The sequence below is a fragment of the Numenius arquata genome, chromosome 5 (assembly GCF_964106895.1).
Source record: "Numenius arquata chromosome 5, bNumArq3.hap1.1, whole genome shotgun sequence".
Lineage (NCBI taxonomy): Eukaryota > Metazoa > Chordata > Aves > Charadriiformes > Scolopacidae > Numenius > Numenius arquata.
Window position 1 is genome coordinate 30349879 of NC_133580.1, and position 26775 is coordinate 30376653.

The 26775-nt window shown below is 40.7% G+C and overlaps 1 protein-coding gene across 1 annotated transcript in view; it reads left to right on the forward strand.

Annotated features, from left to right (window-relative positions):
- The first annotated feature begins 247 nt into the window (after nt 1–247).
- The window catches only part of PPA2 (inorganic pyrophosphatase 2), a 37305-nt gene continuing 10777 nt past the window's right edge, over nt 248–26775 (forward strand). The window contains exons 1-8 of the mRNA XM_074147339.1: nt 248–445; nt 2251–2315; nt 4019–4063; nt 12516–12569; nt 15000–15119; nt 16989–17075; nt 18314–18440; nt 26022–26149. Of these exons, the coding sequence (XP_074003440.1) occupies nt 304–445; nt 2251–2315; nt 4019–4063; nt 12516–12569; nt 15000–15119; nt 16989–17075; nt 18314–18440; nt 26022–26149 (768 nt within the window). The 5' untranslated portion in view covers nt 248–303. The remainder of the gene's footprint in view (nt 446–2250; nt 2316–4018; nt 4064–12515; nt 12570–14999; nt 15120–16988; nt 17076–18313; nt 18441–26021; nt 26150–26775) is intronic.

Sequence of the window (26775 nt, forward strand, 5' to 3'; positions counted from 1 at the left end):
AGCAGCCACCCCCTCAGGAAAAACCACCTCCACGCACCCGCGGGCCGACACCGCCATTTTGGGCCTTCAGGGGCTAACGGTCGCGTCCTCCCTCAGGTAGTAGCCGCGGCCGGGAGCGAGGCCGCTGCTCCCCCTCCTGCCTCACCGGCGAAGAGGGGGACAAGGGAGCAGTCCCCGGCGGCCGGCAGCACCTTTCGCCGCCGTGCGAGAGGTTTGCTAGGCGCGGCAGGGGGCTGGCGCGGCGCGGCGCAGGCCCGGCGGCCGCAGGAAGGGGGAGGGAAGGCGGCGGCGGCCGCCGCCATCATGCGTGCGCCAGCGGCGCTGGTGCGGCTGCTGGCGGCGCGGGGAGGGGGGCGGCCGCCGCGCCGCTGCCTCGGCGCAATGGCCCGCTACGGCACGGAGCAGCGGGGGCGGCCCAACTCTCCCGATTACCGCCTCTACTTTAGTAAGTAGCAGCTCCCGGACTCCATAAAAACCTTTCCTCCCCCCGCCTGGCGGGGTGCACGCTGGGCAGAGGCGGCGGCGACTCCCCGCTCCCGCCGAGGCCCCTCGGGCTGGCTGATGTGTCGTCTCTCAGTCTTTCCCCCCGACTCCAACGGGGCAATTTTTTGTGGAGAATGAGGGGATTTTTTGGCAGATAAGGTTGTGGAGGGGATGCTGGGCCTGCTGATTTCTGGGGGCTGGTGTCCCCAGCCCCGCCAAGAGCCTTGGAGGGTGAAGAGGTTGTTGGGGGGGTGGGTGGGGGGGAGTGCAGTAGTGCCGTGGGTGCAGTGTTGTGGCAGCCTGGCTGGTCTGGGACCCTGAAGAAAGCCTTGACCATGGGAGCCTGGCCTCGCCTCTGCAGCATGACAGCCCAGTGGGAGCATGGCCTGTCCCCTGTGGCCAGGCCAGCCCTCCCTTCAGAAACGTCACGGTGAGGGGAAGCTGGCACCCGAAACATGGGGCTCCAGCCCCGACGGGCCTGTGGGGCCAGCAGCAGCAAGTGGCACTAGGAGGGCATGGGCAGTGCTCCAGGAGGCTTCCCAAAACCCAGTGAGAGCTGGGGTTGTGCAGTCTTGAGTATTACGCATTTTAGTAACAATGTTGTCTATTCGTATGCCACTTCTCCAGCAGTGGTTTTGTACGGTTTTGGTTCATTGACTTACAAGCAGTTAATTCTGACGTCCGCTGGTGTGAGAGAAGCGGAGGCGGCGTATACCCCGTCGGCAGTACCCTGCCAAGGCTCCCTTGTGCTCCGTCCCCAGGGGGCTGCCAGCGCAAAGAGCTCATCTAGAGAAAGTCGCTTCAGTCAGTGGGAATGAGCAGCCTACCACTAACCTTTGTTTTATTTGTGAGGAGCATCTGGGAGGCTTCCAGGAGTTGCAAAAAGAACTACCGTTTACTACTCTTTGCTGAAGTGGTCAAAGTACAGACCAAAGCTAAATGAAGTCCCTGGTCTGCTTTTTTCCCTTTACCGTGAATAGGGGTGTTAGCAGAGGAGAAATTCTTTGGGGTTTGTGTTGGCACCTTATACTGTTGTTGATGTTTCTGTTTTAATGCAATACTTGGGCTTTTGGTATGTTGAAAAATTTCTGAGTAGTTTGAAAAGCTTAAGCATCTGCTCCAGTGAATTTTGTCCCTTTCTACAGTGGGAGCAATGGTGAGGTGCAGATTGGGCACCCATTAATTTAATGTCAATTTCTGCTGGTTTCAAGGCATGGTGTTTTGTGTCTAGGGCCAGAGCAATTATCCCATCCCTCACTTATTCTTTTGGTCAGACTTTAGCCTGCTATATTGGGAGATTTTCTGTTCGTGGTCATGAAACTCAGTTTATTAGAAATACAGTGAAATCACAAGGGCAGCATTGCTAGAAACACAGATGAATTCACTGCTCACTCATGGAAGTGAGGTTCCCATGGTATTTTTTTCTCCGTTAATGGTTGTGTATTTCTGGGGAGGAGGAGAAGAAAATAGAATGGAAGGATCTTCTCATCTTTAAATGGCTTGTATTCCCAGGTAGACAGAAGATGTAGAAGAAGTGGTGAATACTAAAGCAATAATTTTGATCCTAATGAATCCTTGTCAAACAATCAAATTCCTTGTCCTGTGTGGAGGTTATTTTTTAGTCCTTGGAATTAAACTTCAGGAAAAGTTTAGCTGATCCGTAGTTGTAGCATATCATACGTTTCTGTAATGCATATTAATTATCAATACCAACATCTTATGGTATATCTTTAGATTTTTAATGCTGCATTTTGTTTTGATTTGCAGAGAATGCAGATGGTAAATATATTTCCCCATTTCATGACATTCCACTGTTTGCTGGATCTAAAGAGGTATGTCTTTATGCCTTGAAACACAATTAATATCAAAATGCTAAGAGTTTTGTTGGTACTCTTTAGGTGAAAGTGCAGCTTTTAAAATAGGGTGGTTTGTTTGTTTGGTTTTTAGCAATTAACAGACATGTATAGCACCAGAAAGGACCGCTTTAACCCAGGCTCATTCCTTATGTAATACAGGTGCAATAACTCCACCAAATTTTCTCTGCTAGAGGTCAGTAGCTTTCAGTGAAACATAATGACTACTGTGTAGACGAGCCTAGGTGTGTCTTTAAGTCTCCAGGTGACTGAGGGTGGGGGGAACCCTCTCTATCTTGTGTTAATTCACTTCTGTGTTTAGCATTTGTGTTTATGTGCTTGAATTAATTGCTCTTTTTAAATTGGTATTTTTCTACATCCGCAATTAAAAGCGTACGTTTCCTTGCAGTAGGAGATGTAAAGCACGCGCTTACATAACTTACGGTGTATTTCTTTAATTCCCAAAGGGAGTATTATAATTGGAAGCAAACAATAATGCCCAAGAGAAAAGTAGTAATCGCACCTTTGGAGAATTACAAGGCGTGAGGTGCAGCTGAGCACTTTCACGTCTTGTTAGCCACACTCCCTGGAGTTTCATTATAGCAATAATGAAACGCCTCTTTTATGTGTCACTGGTGGGAACTGCCAGTCTTTGGTTTAGACTTACGTTTGCTTGTTATGGTATGCTTGTTACACAAACAGGTTGGGAGGGTTTTGGCCGTTTTCTTGATTTGTTGCTGGGTCTCTATGGATTATACAAATGGTGAGAAAGGTCAGCAGTTGTAACGTGTTCAGATTGAGACTTCTGAACTAATGAGCCAATCTCTTTAATTATTTAAATTGGGAGATTAAAAATATGCATGAAGCTTTTTGATCAGCAGACCCTAGGCGTGCTAGTCAATGGAAGAGGTAAGTCTCCTTTAGAGAGTCATTGCTAAGATGCTCTGTTTGGTGGGTGCTATTGCTGGAAAAGCAGTGGGCATTTTCATCACATGTTCCCGGGGGCCCTTGCGGTCCCTGCATCTACAGTTTAGGTTTTGGAGGGGTGGATTATAGTCTGTGATTTTTCTGTAGGTTAAGTTATAGTACAGCGATGTCTGATCAATTTGGAGAGGCTTTCATTTTGGTGGGTGAGCAAGGAAAGAGTCTTCCGTAGGATATAGGGACCTGAGGAGGGAGCAAGAAAGGTTGTCACCGTGAAGGTCTCTGTTAATTTTGCCTTCTTTGCAAGAGGAGGATGTAAGGAGTTGTATGTTATGTTTTTTCCATATCCTGGTCTAAGATTTGTGGACTTTGTTATATGATGGATAACTCCAGCCTTATTTTCCATTCTGGTTTTGTTTATGTATTTTGTTTTTAATCTTTTTAAACTAAACAGAAGGATGGCTGTGTTTTTAATCAGTTGAGGACAGGCCTAAAATTGCTGCTTAAATCTTTTAGTAGCTGAGAGAAAGTGGAAGTGTCCTTGTACGTTTTTATCTTCCTCTGTTAACATCTGGAAGGTTATAATTTCAGAATGAAACAGAACTGAGTTGTTACGTTTAAAAGTTAAGTTTAGGTCTTTATGTTCACAAAGGTATGTTTCAATTGCATTGAAAACTACTGTAGTCTGTATTTATGTGAATACAGTATTGTGCTTTAATGTTCTTTATAGACTTTTTTACTTCACTCTTTCCCTATAGGACAAAGAGATTCCTGCAAAGAGGTCAAAGACTACTGGAACTGAGGTACTGCTAAGCTGCTTTTGTGTTTTGTTTTTTTTTTTTTAACTATTCCTCCTATTTCCTTTCCAACATCACTTCAGTATTCTGCAGTGAACTTGCTCTTACTGCATATAGTTGACATATCTTTAAATGCAAGTCTTTTAGGAGGAGAAGGCTTAAAGGGATTTAATATTCTCTTCTTTGAATGGGCCAGAAATGTCAGCATTCTTTTATTCATCAAGATGTTCTCAAAGGCAAACATTTCTATACCCCTCTGAAAGGTTCGTTATGACTGTTGCAGCATAGATATGTTACCTTTCTTGCTATTGCATTCAGAAACATTTGCAATAAAACCTCCATTAATGAAATATTCATTATGCTCTGACTGTGGGTAATCTTTGGTGTATATACAAAACTTCAGAAATCCTAAGTGCGTTAGGACAGAAATTAGACTTAGCATCTGCTTTTTAGAACTGAGGATCTGTTGTTTTCTATACTCATCTGGGAAGTCCGAAGAGAGAAAAATCACATCTGCTCCTGGTTCGCATTAACCAGCACTGAAGTTAAGCCTAACAGAAGCCCAAAAAAACATGGAAGGTCTGCTCAGGCTTTTTTCTGTGAAATAAGATTTGTTTATGCAGGTGCCTTTTCCAAAATGTAGCATTTTTTGCAGTACTTTCTCTGGCATAGAAGTAACTAAAACTTAGTAGAAGAAAGTGAAAGAAAAAAATGAAATAAACTATGCTTTAAGGCCATGATGTGTTGTTGTGGGAGGTGTGTGTGTCCCCCCCATGTGTCCCCCCAATCTTATTGTATCTGTTTGGCCAGTCATATTGCAAAAGTGTAACTACCCATCCCATGTGAAAGAACCATCCTAACTGTCTGGGTTCTCATAGTTTTGCAACTGGTGGGTGGTGCACTGGTTCTTCTGCTGTGTAACAGTCCCCGCACAATCCTGCACTATATATTTCTTCTCCTTTTGTCCTTTGATTCATTCAAGCTACAATGCCTAGGTAACGCCTTTTAGATCTCCTGTTGCTTGGTGCCCATTTAACTACTATTTAGTAGATGTAGAATCGCGCCTGAGAGACGAATTGTTGAAGAGAAAGGCTACTGGCACATACTCTTTCTCAAGAATCGTTGTCTTGCAACATGGATTCTTAATTACTGTTCTGGCTGGAAGTAAGGTGTTCTGTTTCTTACCCGCTTATGAATATTGTGACAATACCTGCCGGTTGCAAAGATGCAAAGCCTCTTTCATGCAGTGTCTAAAACTGTTCAAAACTGCATTTGTCTGTGTAGTGGGAAGCATGATAGTTTGTTGAAACCCACGTTTCTAGTACCCTTTTTCTGATGTCTGGATCAGCCTATGGAGCAGGGGAAAACAATGCCATTGAGGCTGAGCAGCTCTCGCATCCTGCACCAGCGTAGACTCCAGAGCTGCTTCACGTTAACTCCTGCTACGAGAGAGCTCTGGGCTGCGGTTTAATAGAACTACAGAAAATGAGCAAATGCAAATGCACATTCTAGCTGTTTTGGGCTTGTGGTGCAAGTTAGCAAACAAATGTGCAGGCTGTAGGCTTTCCAGACATGCTTGGTCTTTATTTAGATGGTGAAATGTGAGAATGCAAATCATTTAGAAAACCATTTTTCATCACTATCTTTGGGAGTTGGGGAGAAGAGAGAAAATACAGGGATCTTTGTGTTCGGGAAAGCAGTTTCTTCTTATACTGGACTCTTCAGCAGCTCTCCTTACTTTGGCCTGATGAGAAATGAATCCCTGTGTGCATGTATGCAAGGAGATCATAGCTTAATCAGAGGATAAAGGGAAAATGAGGATTTCAATGCAAAGTACTGATTTCTGAAGACCTTTGAAGCAGTGTACTCCTTACTCTTGTCTAGGGATGCAAAAGCTGCTATTGATACTTGGTGGTCAGTAGGTCCTTGCGCTGAATTTGGCCAGAATTCAAAGCTGATAGTTCCTTTTGCCCTGGAAACACAGTGGCATCTTTTAAAACTTTTGATTTTAGGGTGGCAGTTATTTATTATTCTCGACAAGGGCACGTCCTCTTATGAGTGTGTGTTAAATTATGCTGAACTGGTGTTCATCAGATGGCAGTTTGGCTATGGAAAATGAAGATGATTCTGCATGAGTCTCTTCAGTCTGTCTAATCTACTTTAAATTGTTCTTGGCATTCCTGGTACCAGAAAAGAGGGTCTCAAAATAGAGGAGTTTCACCTTTCAACATTCATGAGATAGGGGAATGCACATCGTACAAGTCTCTGTTAGCTGTTTTGCAGTCTCAGCTTGTAGTTCTAAGGGAAATGCTGTGGCGTTTCCGTATGAACTATTCTCACTAGTGCAGCCGTTTCTTGCAACATTTTAGACCTTCACAAATCTCAATTAACTTTAGCTTTGCAGCCACTGTTGACAACTGATCTTTTTGCTTTCACAGATGTTTTTTGCCTGTTTGAAGTCTAGAGAGAAGTTATTTTGAGGGAGAAACTATGCTGAAAGAAATAATATTCAACTCCAGTCTCAAAATTATTACCAGCTTGCAATCTGAACCTCTGCTTTGTCTTAAGCATTGCAAGCACTCGAAATTCACTCCTGCCCAAGTAAATCCCTACGAAAGGTATCAAAAGTTTCACAGCTCTGTCTGGTAGAGTGGATTTTCCCACTGTGGTTACAGTCAGAACTGTCAGAGGCTGATTGTTGAATTGTCTACCATTGTCTACCATGTCTAGCGGGAAGAAGGTTTGAGGAGGTCATCGCTTTCTTTTCAAGACAAACGTGACATGTTGCTTCCCTGCTATAGTGGAAGGGTTTCTAATCTACTTGTCATTGTATGTCTTTGGTAAAGTATTCACATGTCTCATTCAGAGGACCCAGGGGTTCTGGAATACAGTTTTATTTAAAATGTTTGCCTTGGTAAGGAACCTGTTCAAACATTTGGAGATTATAGTCGTCTGACTTGCAGACACCCACAAGAGCATTTGAAAAAAAAAAAAAACTACAAAGAAACAAGACAGCTCTTGTTTTGTTGCATCCTGCGGGTTGCATAGTGCTGGAATGCCCTTGTGGGCTTCAGTTCAATTGCTTCTGTCAGGCCAAAACTTCCGATAAATTAACTAGTCAGGTGAGATAAGGGGTCATCAGAATGGTCGTGCAGTTTGAATAGGTGATCTGATATAGGGCCTCATGCCTTTTTCTATGCATGTGTCCAATAGCTGCAAGCCTTGTTTTGTGTTCTTGTAGATTAACAAATACTGAGACTAGAAGTGAATTTCAATCAGCAGTCCGGTTAAAATCTATGGGAGTAGAGTTGGTTTACTGAGAAAGTTGCATCAGTGATTTGATCAAGCTTAACTTCAAATAAATGGTTCCTTAAACTTGAGAAAGTTAGTGTTTCATTTTCATTCATGTCATGGTTATACACCGAGTAGTTTTGCAGGTGAATGTGTCCAGTAACTAGTTTATCAGAAAATGTGCCTGATGCCACTTTTGGGATACCTGTGGATAAAAACTTGAATATTTCATGATTCCCTGTTTACTATAACATGAGGGAATTACACTGAAGAGGCTGTATGCACTTTGTGCTTTTGCTGGGCACTGCATTCCTTTTTTGTTATGTGGCATGTTAATTTATATTGGAAAAGTTCCATTGACTTCTCATTTGGATACAGTATATTTGGTCTCCAGATGTTGCTGGCATCTGGTTTGTTGTTTTCATTGGCAAATACCTTGTAGCAAGTGTTACATTGGGAATGCTTCTAACATGGATGTGCAAGCCCCTCTCCATTTTTTCTCTGGGTGTGTTTAATGACAATCCTTATTCTTTTTTCTCCTCTTTTCCTTTTTTTTTCTTTTTTTTTTTCTTTCAAACATCATCCTTTGTTCACACTGCTGCTGGACTGCAGTTCATCTTTTTCATTCTCATTAGTCCTCAGGTGCATGCTGCCATGTTGATGGTTGATGAAAATCCCTGCAAGATTGCAAATGAGCAGACAGAAAAGAAATGGAAATGATAGCTGCTTTTTCTTCTTGCTGTCTTGTGAGCTCAGAGCTTCTCAGCGAGGAAGGGTCAGCAGCCCCCAAATGCCGCCTCTAATGCTTTCAGATTTTTTTTTTTAAGCACTCTACTATAAAAATGACTAACGTAATTGCGAGCTTTAGCATATCTCTTCTCCCTGTCATGCAAGGGTGATGGTGAATGGCAATCGGGCCTCAAAAAGTAGTGATGTTTGTCATTTAATGAAATTATGCTGAGTTTCTGTTCCTCTCTTACCTCTTTTGTCACTTTCCTCACTATGCATAGGTTGCTCCACTTCTGCTTCAAATTAGCTGAACCTTCAGAGTTGAACATTAGATGTTGCAAACCTTGGGCAAAATCATACCTGTTCAAAACCCTCCCCTCAAATGCACGAGCTAAGGAACTTGGGAAAGGAAATACAAAGGGAAAGTTAGGTAAGGAAGAATTGTTTCTGAGAAGGGTGTTTGGGAGTCCAGAAGGGCAGGTTGTAAAAATAGTGTCAGAAATGCACTTCTTTTTTTTTTTCCTGTGATATTCAGGTTTGTAATAACTCATTTTCATCAGGGTTTATTATCTGCTATAAGAATCTGTACAGCCAGAGCTAGCAGTTATTTTTGGCCGTCAGTCTTAGTGGAGAGAATGCTGACTCACAGTTTACCTGGGTAAAAGAGTCTGTATTTTCCTTGCTTTTCTCAACACTTGCTGTATGAATATGTTGAAGTGTATTTGTATATCTTTTTATCTTCCTGTGGTTTTCTTATTCCAAAAAGCCCCAAACCTGTTCCTGTTCTCTGTGTGAAAGAGATGTTTTTGCTTGTCTCGGCAAAAATGATATCATGATACATTAAAAATGATGTTCAACTGAAATGGAATGCAGTATGTTGCCAGGCAGCATTAAAGAAAACACCCCAATAAAGTAAACACTTATTTATGTCCTACGTGAGTTCCCATGTAATGTACTTAGTGTGTAGTTCTTAGGAAATAAAGGATATCATTTAGACATACTGTTTGTTCCTTCTGATGTCATTTTCTGCTGATTTTCATATTCAGTTTTAGGAATTAGAAAATGCACTTTTGACTTCCCTATGTTGAGCAAATGGATTTTTTTTTTTCTCCTCATCACCTCTTCAAGGTATAATAGAGCATAAGTACACGTCTGTCTTGTGTTCACATTAACCCAAAGTCAAACAAGCTACGTAATACTCTGGGTTGAAAGCCCCTTTGGGCTCTGTCAAGTCATTTCCCTTAGCAGATGGGTTTTGTCCCTTTTTTGGAATCTAGAAAGCTATTTCCTCCTCTTTTCTTGCATGCTCCAGGAGACTGTCCTTTTGAAGAAACCATCAGCCAGCAGAGTTGGCATGAGGCTAGCCTGTAGGAACTACTCCATCTGGTCTGCTGTCATGAAGTGGAGTCCCTTCTACATTAGGCACTTGCAAGCTTGGATTAAATCTGGACTGCAGCAAGCGGCGATCTCATAGGCAGAGCAGTTGGCTGCTGTCAGACTAAGGCAGCTAAATGGTAAACTTTCCACAGCAATAGTTTTCGTTTCATGAGAGATCTTTTTTTCTGTCACTGGAAGGTGTGTCAAATGAGCTGTTGAAACAGTCTCATCATTGCTTGAGGGGGTAGAAGTGCTCACTTGGGGGTTTGGTGAGGTGAAATTTTTTGTTTTACTGATCTAAAATAAAGATAAAAATATCAATTACCATGATGCATTCACCGTCCAAAACTAACCACTGAATGGCATATGCAGGTGGTAATCTGTGAAGACAGGTGGTGTCTGACACTTGCATTTCTGTTTGCAGCTGAGGCAGGGACGGTTTTGCAGCAGGGGATGGGAGAGAACTTTTAAGTGGTCAGAAGGAGTAGGTGCTTGATCTGGGAAAATAAGAGTGATGGAAAAATTCCTGGGTGAGATTTAGGCAAGGGGAGAAATGACAGGAAAGAGGGGAAAAAAAACCCTAAAAAACAGAGGAGTATACTTCTCTCTTTTTATCTGTCAAACTATCTAGTATGTGCTCTCCTTTCCACACCAGTGAATCCTGTCTCATCACTGTGAAATGTGATTGCCCTATAAATAAAACTTTTTATTTTTAAATGTAAGCACTGCATGAAGTTATTAATCTCTTGTAAATGCTTGTGGCAGCTTAACATTAGAGAGTGTACTTTCGGGGATTTTTTTGCATACAAATTAATCTGTCAGGCTGTCACATTTAAGACTCTTGACAATTCACATTTGACTGATACCACAAATTCTGAAGGCCTGGTCTTTGAGTTGAATCCAAGTGATTTTTTTGTTTGTTGTTTTTTTATTTTGTTTTTCTTGAGAGCAGCATTGTATGCATTTCAGTCCAGTTTTGTCCAGCCATGACAGTTGTTTTGGTGAAGACCTGGAATAACTCTTGATCAATTAAATATCCAAGCCAAGATTTACAGGCTGCTGAAGCCATTGTATTAGACATGGTCAGGAAAATGTACAGTGGCACCTAAACAACAAAAGTATAGGATTGTGGTGGAGGGGAAGACATTGTGTATAATTCCAGGAGGAGTTTGTAAGTTTTCTGCCTGTAGCTACCAGTCAGAACAATTCTTTGACCTGCTTGGCAGTTCCCTAAGAGTTTCTTGTCAGCACTGGCTTTCATGCTGTACATTTCTTTTTTTTTCCAAGTGTTTCCCAGATGGATGTGCAGACTTTGTTTGGCTCTCTTCCAACCCTTCCCTTACCTGCTGCTGCACGTACCTTGCTTTGTTCTGTCTGCTTCCTTAAGTGTTGACATCTTTGAACTCTTTCAGATTACTTCTCTATTTCAACCATTCTTATATACGTAATGTGTACTTTATGAAACTGATCTGAAGCACCTTTTTTTAAATTTTTTTTTTTCTTGTTTTATTTGGTTATGACCTGATCGGGACAAGTGATTCCAGCTGACATGCCACTGACTGCAGTGTGGGCCCAGTACTTATGGATGGGGAATGTAATTTAAATTTACTGGGAATTTGCTGTCAGGATTGTGCATAGCTTGTGGTCTCATGGGAGAAATGTTGAGTGACAGTTGGGATTTTCCTTTGCTTTCTTGCTTTCTGCATTCCAAGTTTGTTTGGGAGGAGAAGATCACAGAGCCATTGGAATTACTTTAATCAGACTGTGGCATTGACCCTGGTAATGGTATTTATTTGTTGCAGCTGCAGGATACAAGGAGCAAAAATACAAATATTTAAGAGTCTGCCAGAGCCTTAATTGCAGTGTAGTTAAAGAGTCAGGTTGCCCAGAGAAGTTGTGGATACCCCATCCCTGGAAGTGTTTAAGGCCAGTCTGGATGGGGCTTTGAGAAACCTGCTCTAGTGGGAGGTGTCCCTGCCCGTGGCAGGGGGGTTGGAACTCGGTGATCTTCAAGGTCCCTTCCAGTTCTAACCATTCTGTGATTCTATGAAGTCATCAGTTGGTTTAGCTTTTTTTTTTCTATGTGTTTCTGCAAAAACATTTTTTTGTCCTTCCTGAACTGTTGCGATTTTTAATACCAATGCAAGTTTTCTTTGGCTATGAAGAGATGTCCCAGGCAATGTGAAATTTTGGGATTATTTTAGTAACTGGGAGAAAATAGGTAATAGACAATGATAGGTGGTTTAGTCTAGTTACCCATTTTGATTAATACTCTACTCCTTGGTAGTGTAGAAGAAACCTGACAGCAGTTACACAGAGTTTTTCTTTTAGGAAAATGTCACTTTAACCTCCTCAGTAAGAACGGCGTAGATAACTTATTTTTCTTCTAAAAGCATGGAAGTTTACATGTTTTAGGTTTATTCCCCCTCAAAACAACTTTTACTGTTTCCATTACTAAGAAGGCTAGCACAAACATGAGGTGTCTGTGTCCATGTCCTCGCTCGGCGATCACTTTTGGATTCTTTTTGCCTCCCTTCAGCCAGATTTGACTGAGAATCAGAAATGCCTGTAGTTGTTGCATTTGCATTTTTTTTTTTATAAAAATGAATAAGGCAAAAGAGGAGAGCCTGAAGAAATAAATCATCAGGGGAAAATACCAAAATATTGTCCTTTCTGGTGCTTCGGGGGATCTAACTCTATCCTATAGAAACATCCAATCCTCTTTGACTAGTAGACTGAACCACTGCCTTATGGCAAACCATTCCATGGACTTTCTGAACGTTTTGTGAAGAGTAATATTGATACAGGAATAAGAAACACTATGTGAATTTCCACAAGTTAATAGTAGTTCATATTCTCAAAGGGGTGGGGAAAGGATGAACCAAGGAGGTTGAATATCATTGTGTGTAACCAAACAAATTGTACTCAGTGTAAAAGCAGGTGGAACAGAGAGATGTGATGTATGTTGTTGCTGAATACAGAGGAGAGAATTTGTCTTATCATAAAATACTAATTGCCAAGTGGATTTTATTTTTAGTTCTGTCATTGTTTTTTGTTCTAGGTCCTGTTTAATATGATTGTAGAAGTGCCTCGTTGGACAAATGCAAAAATGGAGGTAATTAAGAAAAATACTTGGATTATATAGGTATCTATGATAGTTATGACAGTGCAGTGGCTTCCAATAGTCAGAGTTTAATCAGAGTGTGGATTACTCTTTACACATAAAATGTTCTGTTAAAAAATGAATTTCAAGTTGTGCATACAGACACTTCCGTTGTGATTATAAAGTGATGAGGATCTAGTTTTTTTTTCCCTTCCACAGAGGAATACGGCTTCTTGACAGCCCTCTGACTGCAGAGTGCAGCATACCTGCAACAGAGTCTGGCTTGCAGGGCGTTGTCCAACATTTAGTTTTACTCTTGCTCATACAGCATTCCACTCAGAGAATTTAATTCCTTTCATTTCCACTGCATGGTGTCCTAGGCCAAATGCTGACAAATGGAGTTGCAAATCAAAAAGCATTTCCTTGTGACAAAAAAATACTCGCAGACCTCACTGACTGAAAGTAGCCAGCCCCACAGGATGGTATTTGAAAAGTAGAGCCTAGTAGGTTATTCCCCTGCAGTTACAATATAGAAGCTGAGTAATGCTTCTTCTGCAGTGTTTGTGAAACAACAGATATATTCTATCTTCCTGAACATTTCTATTAATTTTAGGGATGCTTCTTGGCTGTTTTTGTGGAAGTTTGTGCTTGAGCTGTTGACTATTTTTATTAATAAAAATAACACCAAAGAACCTCACCAGCGTGTTATTTCAGAATTCTGTTTTCTCCCTGATGCTGGAAGATCATTTGAGCTGTATTTACCACTGCTTTTGTTACTCTGTAAGCAGGGTTATTTACCTTGGATATTTACCTTGTATTTTAAGATGATGATTTATTGTGGAAGCTGAGTTCTCTTTTGCAGAGTTTCCCTTTGACAATACTATTTGAACTGTTTGCATAAAGGTCCCTCCCCTTCTCTCGGCACGTTATGTCAAGGGTAGAAAGTTTGCTGTCCTGTTAGGCTCAGAAATCAGTGGGTTTAGATTTCTCTGGCTTGATAGAGGAGGCCAGGTGTAGTTCTCTAATCTATAACTTTCAATATACTTGAAATATACTGCATTAATCGTTAAGGCAGTCCTTCAGATTGTGTTAAGGTGCTAAAACCAGGTCTTGTCTGCATCTTTGTGCTGAGATTCCCCCAGCTGAAATGGAGACTGTAGGAAATTAAACCTTGCCTTGGGATGAATGTTTCCCACTGTTACGTCCCCAGATATCCTGCTTGTCAGTTTGTTGCATTTCTGTTGTTCTTCATTTCACTGAAGGTGGTTTTCATGAGATTTTTGTCTGCTGTTGTCAGTTACTCCTCTTTGCCTCAGTTTACATCAAGAGAAAGCATTGCTGAGCTCTGCTTCTGTCAAAGTCCCAGGTGGCATATTTGAGGTCTTCACTCCAAATGAAGTTAAGTTATGACCATAAGCAGGTAGAATCAATGTGAAACCAGAAATCTGTGAACCTTGATCTCAGCTCTTTGGGAGGGTTTGCTTGTGGAATAAGTGCGTACTATTGACAGTTTGGTGTGGTTTAAAAAGGTGGAATTCATTTGGGATGGGTTTGGTGGTCATGCTTTAGGTAAATTACAGTGATATTGTGAAATGAATACGGACTAAGGGCTGTGTGCTTCTGCGTGCAAGCTAGGTGCCACCTGAGCCAGTGTAACCATCTGAGTCTGTAACAAATGTGATGCCATTCAGGTGAGTGTTCGTAAGCAAGAGCCAAGCTAACATGGATTGGATTGTGGTGTGGAGTGTCAAAAGGATGGTTTTACAGTGAATTAGCTGATGTATGGCAGGTAACTCGTGGCACAGAGTTTGAGGTTTTGAGGAGGACGATGATGCTTTAATGAGTTCAGTCCTTTTGTGAGTGTTTCTTTGGGAACAAGAATGCCACCTTCTAATGCTAGCTTAACTTGTTCCAAATCTGCATTAAGTTGGCGTTTGGTGACTATGCAGAACTGGTGCATTTGTATGCTGAGAGGCGATGAAGAGATGGGGTGTATGCAATAGGAAAGCAGAGAACAGAGGGTGAGAAGAAGATGGAACATTTCCCTTGTTGCTGTCAAAGCCCCTGTTGTCAGAAGAACTTGTGCCACCATTTGTGTGTCTGTTGAACCTGTACTATAAAGTGCAAGAGCTTCTAACTTACGTTCCTTTCAGTATTTATGTTTGACCATGATAGTCTCCCTATAAATTTATGGCTTTCTCTTCTAGATTAATTTTTTTCCTTGCATACTTCACAACGTTATTTAAAACCTTAATAAGCTGCTTTTCGAACATGACCCTTGAGATTTAGAGTGAGGCCATCATACTTTTAATACTTCTCAAACCACAAGCACACGCTCCCAGATGGATCTTTCTAACTGGTTGGATACAGAATGAATTGCTTTCCATTTTACCATTCTCTCTTTCTCTTGCTTTCTCTCTCTTTTTTTCATGATCTGCTTAGATTGCCACTGAGGAGCCATTGAATCCCATTAAACAAGATATAAAGAAAGGCAAGCTTCGATATGTGGCAAATATCTTTCCTCACAAGGGTTATATATGGAATTATGGTGCCCTCCCACAGGTAACGTTTTTGTTATAATGGTGAAAGTTTTCTGTCTTCTGTGTAAATTGCCTTGTAAATCTTGGGTACTGCCTGAATGCAAATCAGTTGCAAGAGGGATGCTTCTCTTTGATACATTTGTAATTTAGGATTTTTTTATGTTGAGCTTTATTGTGTCTATAAATTTTGATCAGAATTTGGGTGTGGGTGTAAATATGTGCTGTGTTTCAGGAAGGAGTTAAATGATGAAGAAATCTCGAATCTTTAGTCTGTTTCTCTGTACTGTAGTGACAGAATTAAGCTGTCATCATCTGCCATTCAAGAATACTGTGTCAAGGAGCCCTTTTCTGCTTAAACAAGGCATTTTTTAAAAAACTAATTTAGGATTTTCATTTATTGGAGCATAAATTTTAATTGGCATTTCTTAATATCTTTAACAAAGAGGAACACGGGGGCTGTTCTTTTTTAGATTAAACCTCAACTGCCTCAACTGCCCTTCTCTGAACTATGAGACTTTACTGATCATGACACATTCCAAATTTTGAGCCTTGAAAAAGCCCCACTCATGGTTGAAATTTTGAGCATAATTAAAAGTTTCAACTTTTTTCATTTCTGTGAATAACGCATTGGACTTAAATTAGTACTGAAGAACATGCTGGAGCTAGAAGAGGAATTTATTTTCTTTACACTAAACTGCATAAGCAATGAAAGTTTACTTCTGAAAATCTGCTTATGTATTTGATTCCTGAAGAGGAGATACCAGGCAGATGCTGGAGTATAGCAATGGGGTTCTTATTCAGTCAGCATTCTCAGTAGACAAAGTTTCCGAGTAGATATAGTTGGGAACCAGCTGTTCCATTTAATGTTTTGGAATTCACGTGTGCCTTAGTACGAAGCCAAGATGAAACATTTGAATATTTTCTTGTACAAAGTGCATTATTTTGGACTGATGACACTTTCCCCAGGAGAAATGTTCAGCTCCCCTTGTTACCTTGTGAGTCAGAGAGGGCTGGAGATAATTGTCACTTTTATTTTCTGTAATAACTTTAAAATACCAGTTGGATCATTACACCTTCAATTGTTGGAAGTCTAGATGATACTCCAAATTCCTACTAGGCAGCTGTAGCAAACAAAATCCAATTCAGTGTCTCCCTTATCACAAGAGAGCTTTTCGTCAGGATCAGCAGTTGCCAGAAGCTCAACCCTAGTATATGGCTTAAAGATAGGTACTTGTGGCTGCTGTTTAATGTTGTGAAACAGAGAATTAAAAAAATGATGGTAGGACTATCATTATTGCAGGAGTTGCTGTATTGTCCAGAGAACAATACCATTCCTAGCAATCTTTGCTTCTAATCTACAGATGCAGGGGTGTAGCTGGGCAGGAGAATAGTACTGGTATGATGCAGCCTTAAATAAAAAGCACTTTGAAAGAGTATTGGAAAAATAAGTTTTAAGTTGAAATTCTCTCTTGACTCCAGCAATTTTTTGGTAGTGATTCTGCTACATAAACAACTGAGCATTTGCTTTTCACCGTTTTGCCTTTTAGTATCGGTCAGGTTCTCGAGAACACATTTGAGGTGGAGGTTTGATGCCTTAATCACTGCAGTTTGATAAAGTGCGTCTGTTGAGTCATGGATTTATTCACGGTTAATATTTTTGTTACTGTGTCCTCAGTAATCCTCATGTTACTTGTCCTGAGTATGAGGACGAGTTACTCAACGTCAGTCCACTGGCTGTTTATGTGTTTGTTTTTTCTTTTTACATTGAGCAAGCCTGTTCTCAGAAAGCTGATGTTTTTATTGGTGTGTTTATCAATCTTAGTAATTTAGTTGTTAGATAAATTGTAATTGCAGATCAGCTGGTAACTGATAATTCTCTTTCCTTTGACAGACCTGGGAAGACCCAAACCATAGAGACAACAATACAGGATGTTGTGGGGATAACGATCCTATTGATGTTTGTGAAATAGGTTCAAAGGTTTGTCTTTATCAGGATTAATTGAATTTATCAAGCTTAATTTAATAATTTAGTAACAACTTTTGGGAGAGAAGGGCAGATGGAAAACAAGAAAAGATGGTAATAGTCTCAAGGGATGACAAAAGTATGAATAGAGGATCTGAGAAGGGAATAGGTACGGAAATGGTGGATTTTTAAAAAAGGAGGATTTGGTAAAGTTTGTGTACTGGATAAAAGGGAATATAAGAGAGCACCACCCTGAAGTTCTGTTGCTGGACAGAGAGTTTCTGAGTGAAGGAAGAAGGGGGTTAAGATTTTGGGAGAAGGGAAAGATTTCTTTCATTTTCCCCCGTTAGTAGTACTGGAGCTAGGAATAGGATTCTGAAAGACAAAGTGTGGTGATGTCATGCACATAAAATTACAAGGTCAGACCCACAAAGGAGGTGGGTAGGTTTGTGTTTTCTCATGGGTGCAGACAGAAGTAGATCCCTCTTCTCCACAGGAGAAGAGAGGAGCCTGTTGCAGAGCTAGGAGATACGGAGTGAGCGTATGAAAAAGAGGTGCAGCAAACAGTGTATAGGGGAAAGGCTTAGCTCTGTGGTATCAAAGGTGGGGTTGTGAAAGCGATGAGTTTGGAAAAGGGATCTCTTGGGATATTTTGGGTAAGGGGAAATTTAATTGGTGACCTCAGCAAAGGTGGCTTTATTTGAGGTAAGGAACCTAAAGCTGAATTTCAAGGGATCCAGAAAGTTATAAAGGGAATAATGGCTGTTTGGGAGAAGGTTCCCAATAAAATGCAAAAAAAAGTTGTGCTCATATTTCTGGGGAAAGGATCTGTGTTTATATGTGTGTATTGGAGTCTAGAGGAAGGAACAGAAAGAGATTTAAGTCCAAGAGTAGAGGAAGTAGAGAGCCAAGAGGCAGAAAGGAGTTAAAAAAATGAGCCTGGGATACTCTTGACTTCCAGTTTGGGGTGAAGATCAAGAAGGCGTGAGGGAAGCAGGGTAGAAAAGAAGGAAAAATTTTCTAGCTTGTGTTGTCTACTTAAATAAAGCTGACTGGAGAACTGAGGGTTGAAGAATAGCAATGGTGGGAGAAAGGTTAGTAATCTTAACTACATGTATACTGGGATTACAGATCTATCTTGCAATTCTGTTAGCTGCTGGTCAAAAATATACTATAACTGTTTTGTTTGTAAGGAAAAAGGGAAATTCTATGTAGTGTTTTCCAAACCTTTGTAAGATTATGTTCTGTTTCAGATTCGTTCTTCTGGTGAGATTGTTCAGGTGAAGGTCTTGGGCGTTTTAGCTCTTGTTGATGAAGGAGAGACAGATTGGAAGATAATTGCTATCGGTGTGGATGACCCAGAAGCTCAGAAAATCCATGGCAAGTATTTTTATCTTTCTCAAAGCAAGTTAAGTCAGCAAATGCACGGTAGAATGATACCTGAGTTTAGGCTATCCAGGACAAGAAGAGGCAGATAGCAGAAAGGCAAGACTTTTTTTATTTTGTTTTGTTATGTTTAAATCAGGTGCTTCCTTCTAGGAGGGCATATGTGCTTTCAGACTAATCGCTTGGATTTTCAAGAGGACCTGTCATGCAGACAGTCTTTTGACTTCTGAAACACAACTGCCTTAGAAAGTGACTTCTTAACGTTACAGGCTTATGTCCTGTGTAATAGTTCATATTTACCCACTCAGATTATGTAGCACACTGCTGTTTTCCTTTTTGAAAGTGTTTGTTCCTTTTATGTTTGCAGGCATTGTGTTGCATTCTGAAAAGAACTGTACATTTCCAATGTTTTGTCACTTTTAACTGGGTTACTTCCAGGGTTTGTTGCCAAGTATGAACGACTAGGTTTCACCTTTTAGCTTGAAAATTTGCAAAGTAAACTGCTGCTGCAGCTTACCCTAATATCAGCCTTGATGATGACTAACTGTACAGGGGGAAATATCCTGTCCAGACTTGTCCCTGTGACCGTGCTTCTAGTATCCAGATGGAATTCAAGTACTAAAATGTGTTAGCACAAGTTGTAATTCTGCTTGCAGGCTGTTTGTTAAGAAGATGATACAGGTGTGTTAAAACATCAGCAGGGTTTTTACAGTACAGATAAAGTGCAGCTTTTCTCTGGATAAACGGAGGTTCACTTCCTCAAATGCCACGTCACTGGGAATTGTGAGGACGTTTGTCTAAAAGTCAGTGATTGTTATGAGACCAAAACCCATATATCCCATCGGGTATGTATGATCAGAACCTGCTCTTCATTGGTAGGGAGTACCGAGGCTCAGAGTGGCTTTCATGTAGGAATAGGGCTATCCAGTAGATTTTTAAAGGAATTTTGTTTCTTGGCCATTGAGGCTTTTTCCTGGTTTCTGAATATGAAGTAAGTGTATCACTAGACTGGCCCTTCATTCTTAGTGTTCTTGCAGGTTGCTTTGACATGGAAAATGTTTGGCTTGTGGGGAAAGAAGGGGAGAAGAGGAGATGGGGAAAAGGAGATTCTTGGGTTGATGCTTATTAAAATAATGGGCAGATGAATTACTACATAGTGTTTATGACTCTTTAACTACTTTGACAGAGATTAAGTTCAGTTTAAGGAAATAGTAAGTAATAGTTTGCTGTTAATGTTAGTATCAGTTTAAACCTCTATAATGTGCAGTGGAATGTGATGTAAGTATTAGTTAAAAGACAAGTAATTAGCACTTTATATCTATACAGTGTTCTAACTTTTGCCTTTTATTCGTTAACAAGTTCTGAGAGAGTTTAATCAGAAGAGTGGGTGAGAGAATTTAAAAGAAGCCCACTAAGTAGGGGTAAAACAGGCACAGTTTATGCCATCTGGTTAAGTAGCTCTATTGGAAAGCCCTCTGTTTTGTTTTGTTTTGTTTTTTTCAGGTAATGACTGATTTGTCAGTTGTGTTACAGCTTTAGTTTGTTTGGGAGGGGAGTAAGAGTTTTAGTCTTGTTAATTAAAAATAAAAAAAACCCAAAACGCAACAAAACCAAACCAACGCAAAAAAACCCAACCAAAACCAAAAAAAGCTCCAAAAAACCCTAAAATGGGCAAACCATTGCCTGTAGTTGATTCCTGTGTGCAGGAGAATAGATCAGAGAATAGATGCAAAACTTCAAGAAGAGAACTGTCCTTCCTTCTGAAGTTCAGAGAAGTGCAGAAATACTTATCCAGTTTAATATGATTTCCCTTTGGGATTGGAGTTGCAGTTCAGGATTCACAAAAGGAAAGAAAAAGAAAAAAAAAAAAGCCCCCATCTGCTTTCACAAAACGTGACTAGCTTGCAGTGTTTAACAGCAATCCTTCTTCAGTCTGAAAACAAACAAATCTGTTGGAGTAGGCAGTACAATATGTCCTTTTATACTTGTTTTTTCCCCTTCCCAAAGATGTTAATTATTTCAGTATAAAAGGAGAGCAGCTACAGATAAAACGGGTATCTCCTCAATAATTGACGTGCTGCTGTGTTACGGTGGTGGCCTCCTAGGGAAAGATGAGGCTAAGTGTTGCCTTCGAAGTCTGTCCAGTCACTTTTGCATCATTTGCTAAACATTTCGAATTGGACTGAGAATCATCACATTTGCTTTCAGCTCAGTATGTGCACAGCCCCCAGTGAACATTTGGAAAAGCTAATTCCGAGACACCAGAGCAGTGATTACTTGAAAACCCCATCCTGAGCCCGCGCAGTGTGTTAACTCCTCTTGCTGCTTTAAGCACACCCCAGGTACTCTGTATATTCTCCTTCTGGGATTGTGATCGTTCTCATAAGTGCAATTGATTTTTCTGAGACATCACAGAACTTAAAACTGAGCAGTCCCTACTTCTGAGCAGTCCTCATTGTTTATTCATAGCACTCCACTGTACTGTGTCCTGCAGGCATTTATTGATAAATACTGGTTCAAATTGGAAACCCTGCCTAGAACTCTCACACAGAACAATGAGAAACTCTAGTTTATAGTGACAATACCCAGGAACGATAAGCAGTGCTTAGCACCTATTCAAGTGGGAACCATGTCATCAGTGGGAATCAGGGGCTGTCTTTTTGGACTAATTTTGGAAGGTAATCTGTTTGAAGTTACAGCACTTAACACTAGTGGGTGTGGGGACAATCTCACTCCAAATAAAAGCTGTATGTCAGATGCAGGTGTCTGTATGAGAAAGTTTTTTAGACTAAAACTGGACATCTTCAGATTTATCTGTTTCAATAAGATCTGTCTATGTGGCTACCTGAAAACTACTTTTTGCTCAGGCAGTTGAAAGGCAGATGGGCATTAGCTGACCAGCAAAGCAACTTCAGACCCAAACAGGTCTAGGAAAGGGCCTAAAAGCTCCCTGCACACTGAAACACTAAATCTTGGTGGTGTAATAGACCTGGCTGCATTTGTGTGTGTGTGTGTGTGTGTGTGGTGGTGGTGCATTTTGTTTGTTGTTTGTAAAATACTAGTCAGGAGAAGCAGCAAATTCTTGGAGTGGAAATGCTGCTTATCTGCTTATCTCATAATTTGGATTGAATTTAACATTGGAATTCACATACATATCTGATGTGGTTTACAAGGTTGTGCTCAGAAAGGATGAGTGATATTTTCGTGCTCTAACTTGGTCTAAATGTATGTGGCATCTTCATGTTGGACAAGAGGTTTTGTAAATCACTGGCAGTTGAAGCAGGAAGTGTGTTTGAAGCAGCTTATGAGAAGTCTGACTCTCAAAAGGTAATTTTACTCTCCCTGAGTAAATTGGACAAATCTTTTATGCTGGATGGCATTTTGGAGGTGATTTACCGGCCTGGAATCTTAGCAGCAGTTTTTTGCTATTGCTCTCTGGAAGGATGTCTGGATATATACGACAGCAGTTGGTGATGTCTACTGGCTTTGTTGTGTTACCTTTTGCTGGCACTGGTGTAGTTAACTGTGCCGTGTTGCGATGCTGCTTTTCCAATGTGCAACTCAAGACCGACTTTTTGAGTTAAGTGATCAAACCCTAAATGGCAAAACTAAAACATATTGCCTACTTTGTACCATATATTGTTATAGACCCTTGCGTGTGAGTGTATTTATATGCAGAGCAGCAGCAGAGGCCCTGAAAACCTTTGTTGTGGATTTGTGTAAGCATTCAATATAAAGAAATTAATTATCTGTACTGAGGCTCCCCTCCTACCCCCTCACACCATGCTGCACAAAATACACCAAATGCCTTTATATGGAGTGTAGCTGCTGCTTCCTGTAAATGTTTATAAGATGTTATTAAAAACATATGTCCTCTCTTCCCACAGACCTTGTTTAGAAAGCTTGCTGCAAGCATGTTGTTTTAGCTTTGCTTGCAAGAAGCAGCATCTGTTGTACTAAAAATGGTAGTTTTGTACAAATGCTTTTTGTTGCTCTCTTTTGTAAAGCCAGATAGAATTGGGATCGGCGTTTGCATTGGCTCACTCCCTCGACAGAGAGCTAGCAGCAGTTGTTTGTGCCAGCCTCTGGAGATTTTTCCTTACTGAGACTAAACTGCAGCCCTTAATGTGATTAGCCATCTCTTTTTAACCCTTAGTGCTTACCTTTGGTGCCCAGAAAAATGGGACCTATGATTGTGTGTTGGCAGTATACAGAAATTGCCACCTAGAGCCCAGTGGGAACATGCTGATAATGTACCTGCAGGAGTTTGGCCTTTCTGCTCTGTCACTCTGGGCAGGGCTTGCTTGCAGAGGTGAAACTGCAATAGGCCGGGTATGTACTTGCTACTCCTGTACTTGCTCAGCCCCTTTTGACATCAGTGTGATTATGCTGCTCCAAGGGAAGGTAAGCAGTCAGGGGCAGAAAGAAGTGTCTACCAGTGTCTGTTCCGGAAAAGACATATAACTATATTTTTTGGCTTTAATCATAGTATGTAGCTAGCTTCTATAGCTACTACTGCAGTAACTCATTGTGCTGCTGATGGTGATCTTTTCTTTTACCTTTCTTTGCTTACTCTTTTATGAGTGTATTTTTCTTCTTCTGCCCCTGGTAATCCCAGAGATGCTGTTTGGATTTCAAAGTGGAGGATGAGCTTTCTTTCAAGCTTTTTGATGGCACTTTTTAACTGAAGAGGTAGCTCCTGCTTTCTGTATACTTTGTGCTATGTGCTGACTCCACAGCAACGGGATTGATATTTTTTTTTTCGTTGCACTGTTGCACTTTTTCCTGCTGATTGCCACCAACTCCCATAATAAAGAATAGTGAAGTGAAGCATGAGGATGAAGGAGAATAACTTGCAAGGAACCAAGTAGATAAAAGCAACCACTGTCCCCCCCTTTTTATTCTCAAAACCAGAATATACAAAACTGTAGAGGACATACAATGCTGTAGCTTGATTCTGTGTGGTCATTTTACCCAGACAAGGTATTTTCCAGTAGAGAGAGAGTGTGAAATTCAGAGAGATGATTCTATCCATGAAGATGGTCATGCCTATCTTAAGGAGGTAATGAAAGCCTGCCCCAAAGCCTCTTCTAATACTGGAGTTCTTTAAATAAGTATAAACAAAGCCTATAGGTAAGGAACAACAGATGGGTAAGGGCGCAAGTGTCAGTAGACAATAAAGCACTTTTGATGAACCGTTTTTTATGGGAATAGGAGGCAAATAACCAAGTAGGAGGAATGGAGAAGCAGCATTAGGAGAGACGTTTGCTGGAACAGGAACCAGAAAAAAGGAGCAGCAATCTGAGAAAGTGTCCCTGAATTTAAGTAATGTTTGGAGATGGAGACCTGGAGTTCATCCACTGTTGGGAGTCAAGGAAATTGTTGCAGCAGCCTGATTTGCTTTACAGACTTGAGATAGTGTCTTTTCAACAAGTACTAGAAATTTTGAGTTCAGAACCTCACAGGAGAGGACATGACAAGGACTCAGGATGGGAGGAGGGACGTTCCCTTGCTTGGAGAGAACGGGATGATACACTGGAGCCTTGTAACCGATTTGAATTGGAGCTGCAGTTTTATTAGTGCCCAAATGAAGCATCCTGCCTCCATCCTTTTCTAAATCATTCCTTCTTGGTTGGTCTCACCCACCCCAGTGAAAGGCTTCTGGTACTCCAGCATGTATTACATACAACGTGTATTCCAGCTAGAAGACCTGCCTGTAGCACAGCCTTATGTGCCCTTGTTTTTTTCTGGGATTCTGCCAATGAAACTCCCTAATCTTCTACAGGCAGATGGCCAGCAGCCAAGTTCAAAAATGTGTTGTACTCAGAGTCCATAAACACGTAGCCCTATTAAGTGCATGCGGAAGCAAAAATTTACATGGGTTCTTCAAAGTTTTATGTTTTATTCTTTGGGTACTGTGTGATCCAGTGGAAGTTGGAAGTGGCATCTGTCGGATATCTATGAACACTCAGCATACCTTCTCACGTAGGTTTGGTCTCACAGTTCAGTTCACATCATCTCTCTTGGTGGTCTATTGAGAATTGAGTGGTCTGTAGCACAAGACTTTTTCCCTTCTCTTACTTTTCTCTTTTGAAATACTTGAATGTCTTTGTTCAGGTTCATAGACTAGATTTTGAAGAGACACGTAGGCACTTAGAGATGTCAATCCTGTGGACTAAGAAACTCTGAAAATCAGTTTTGTAGGACTGGATAGACAGAAGAGTATCCATCAGGAATTACTGCTAACCAGGAGGCATCAGTGAGAGAAAAGAATGTGGTAGCCAAGCAATATGGAGAGGGAGCAAGAGAGAGAATGAGATGCCAGGGAATCAGGAAGGGAGAGATGAGCAGAACACTAGAGAAGGAGAATAACACCATGGAAGGTGGCCTGGGCAGAGTGAGGTTATGAAATAGCTGGAAGACTGCATGCACTGCACAGCAATAAAAAGGAATCTCCCATTTCCATCAGAAGTGACTGTAGAAAGAAAATAGATGGAAAGAGAAGGATTACACTAGCTACAAAAGATACTTGGCTTCCAGAAAGGACTACATTCTTTATTGTAGCAAAATTAATTACAATTGTATTGAAGGCTTTTCCATGTAAACATATTGCCAGAGAGTTAATTTGCCAGAGGCTGATAGGACCACCTCATTGCAAGTGATAGGAGTGATGGTAGTCTCACGGGACAACAAAGTAAAATTTGATGTGCACAGCAGAAGTCAATGTTTAAGATCATGAACTGCATCTTTGCTATAGCAGTATAGCCCTCGAGCAGAATTACTGTGTGACTGTTTAATCTCTCTGTACCTACTGGGCAATGTTCATCTCTGCCTCCCAAGGGTGTCCTGCAAATGGCATGCGTTCCTCTTTGTGTCCCGTTCCATTTTTCCACAGTAGGATTACAGAGGTAAAGGTAGAATTAGCTTATCACTGCAAGTATGCAGGTATCACAGGGTTATCAGCAGAGTTAGTGTTTAGTGCTCCTGGCACGTATCTGTCTTGTATCTAATGGGTGGAATTTGGAAATAAGGTGACAGAGGGATGCCTCTAATATAACTTTGAGAAGTCAAGCCTGTACTTTGTTTTCAAGTGCTGGTTTAAAAATCCATGTGTTGAAATTCTTTTTACTACCTATTCTTCCATTATCAAAAAATGCCTGTAGTCCCTGCAGTTGCTGAGGAAAAAAAATTACCTCACAGAATAAGTATTGCAAGAGGTACCTACTGAGATGAAAGCCTGTAAATATGGAATTTTCTTCCTCTCCTGTCACAATTGTGGTCCTTTTATTCATTGTCCCATTGGGTCTTAATTAATGAAGGGCAGGAGGCAACTGGTTTACCTGTTTAGTGTGGTTGTAAAATCATAAGATATCAACTATGGGCAGCTAATGTAATAAAGTGAAGTTCCCCAATGACTTTGCTCAGTGAAGTCAAATTGCTTGCAGATCCTTTATGAGACTTTAAAAAATGAATGTTACAAAAACTGAGTTAAAAAAAAAAAAAAGTAAAAATGACCATTCCTTTTTTTTTTTTAAATCTACAGATTTAAATTTTTTTTTTTTTTTAAATCTACAGATATTGATGATGTCAAGAAGCACAAACCAGGTTACCTTGAGGCTACAGTTGACTGGTTCCGATTATATAAAGTTCCTGATGGAAAACCAGAAAATCAGTTCGCTTTTAATGGAGAATTTAAAGACAAGGTGAAGAAAATCCAAAATTAAAGATGCATCTTTCTGTCATGTGGCCTCTTTAGTACATCCTAGAATTTTTGGAATTATAAAGGAGGAAGTTTAGCAAAAAGAAGCTTTATACAAGGGATCTTTGAATCCAATTTATTAGGCTATAAATAAATAATGTTTGCTGCCTTCAATTGTATTCAGGAAAAATGCATTGGTTATTAAAGGAAGTTGCAAAAATACTCCTGATGAGACTTACACATGCATCTGTATGTTTGTAGATCTTTTTTTCACAGCTTTTTCATTCTCCCTGTCAGGAATGAACAAATTGTCTTTTCAGATAATTTTTCAGTCCTGATTGATAATTTTTCCTGACTTTTTTTTTTAAGGCTGTGCAGTTTGAGACAGACAATAGGTTGCGGACTTTTTTGTATTCAGTATTTGCTCAAGTGTGTAAAAACATTTGAGCTGGTTTTGGCTTGAAAGCTGAAAAAATATTTTTCCCTTTCTTAGAAAAAATGGATGATGTTATAAACTATCTACAGTAAAAATGGCTAGTGTTTAAAAGGAGAGTGGACCTGGGAATTGACCTCGCTGAAGAAAATACCTGGATTTTTTCCAGAGGAAATTGGATGTGATTTGAGTAAAAG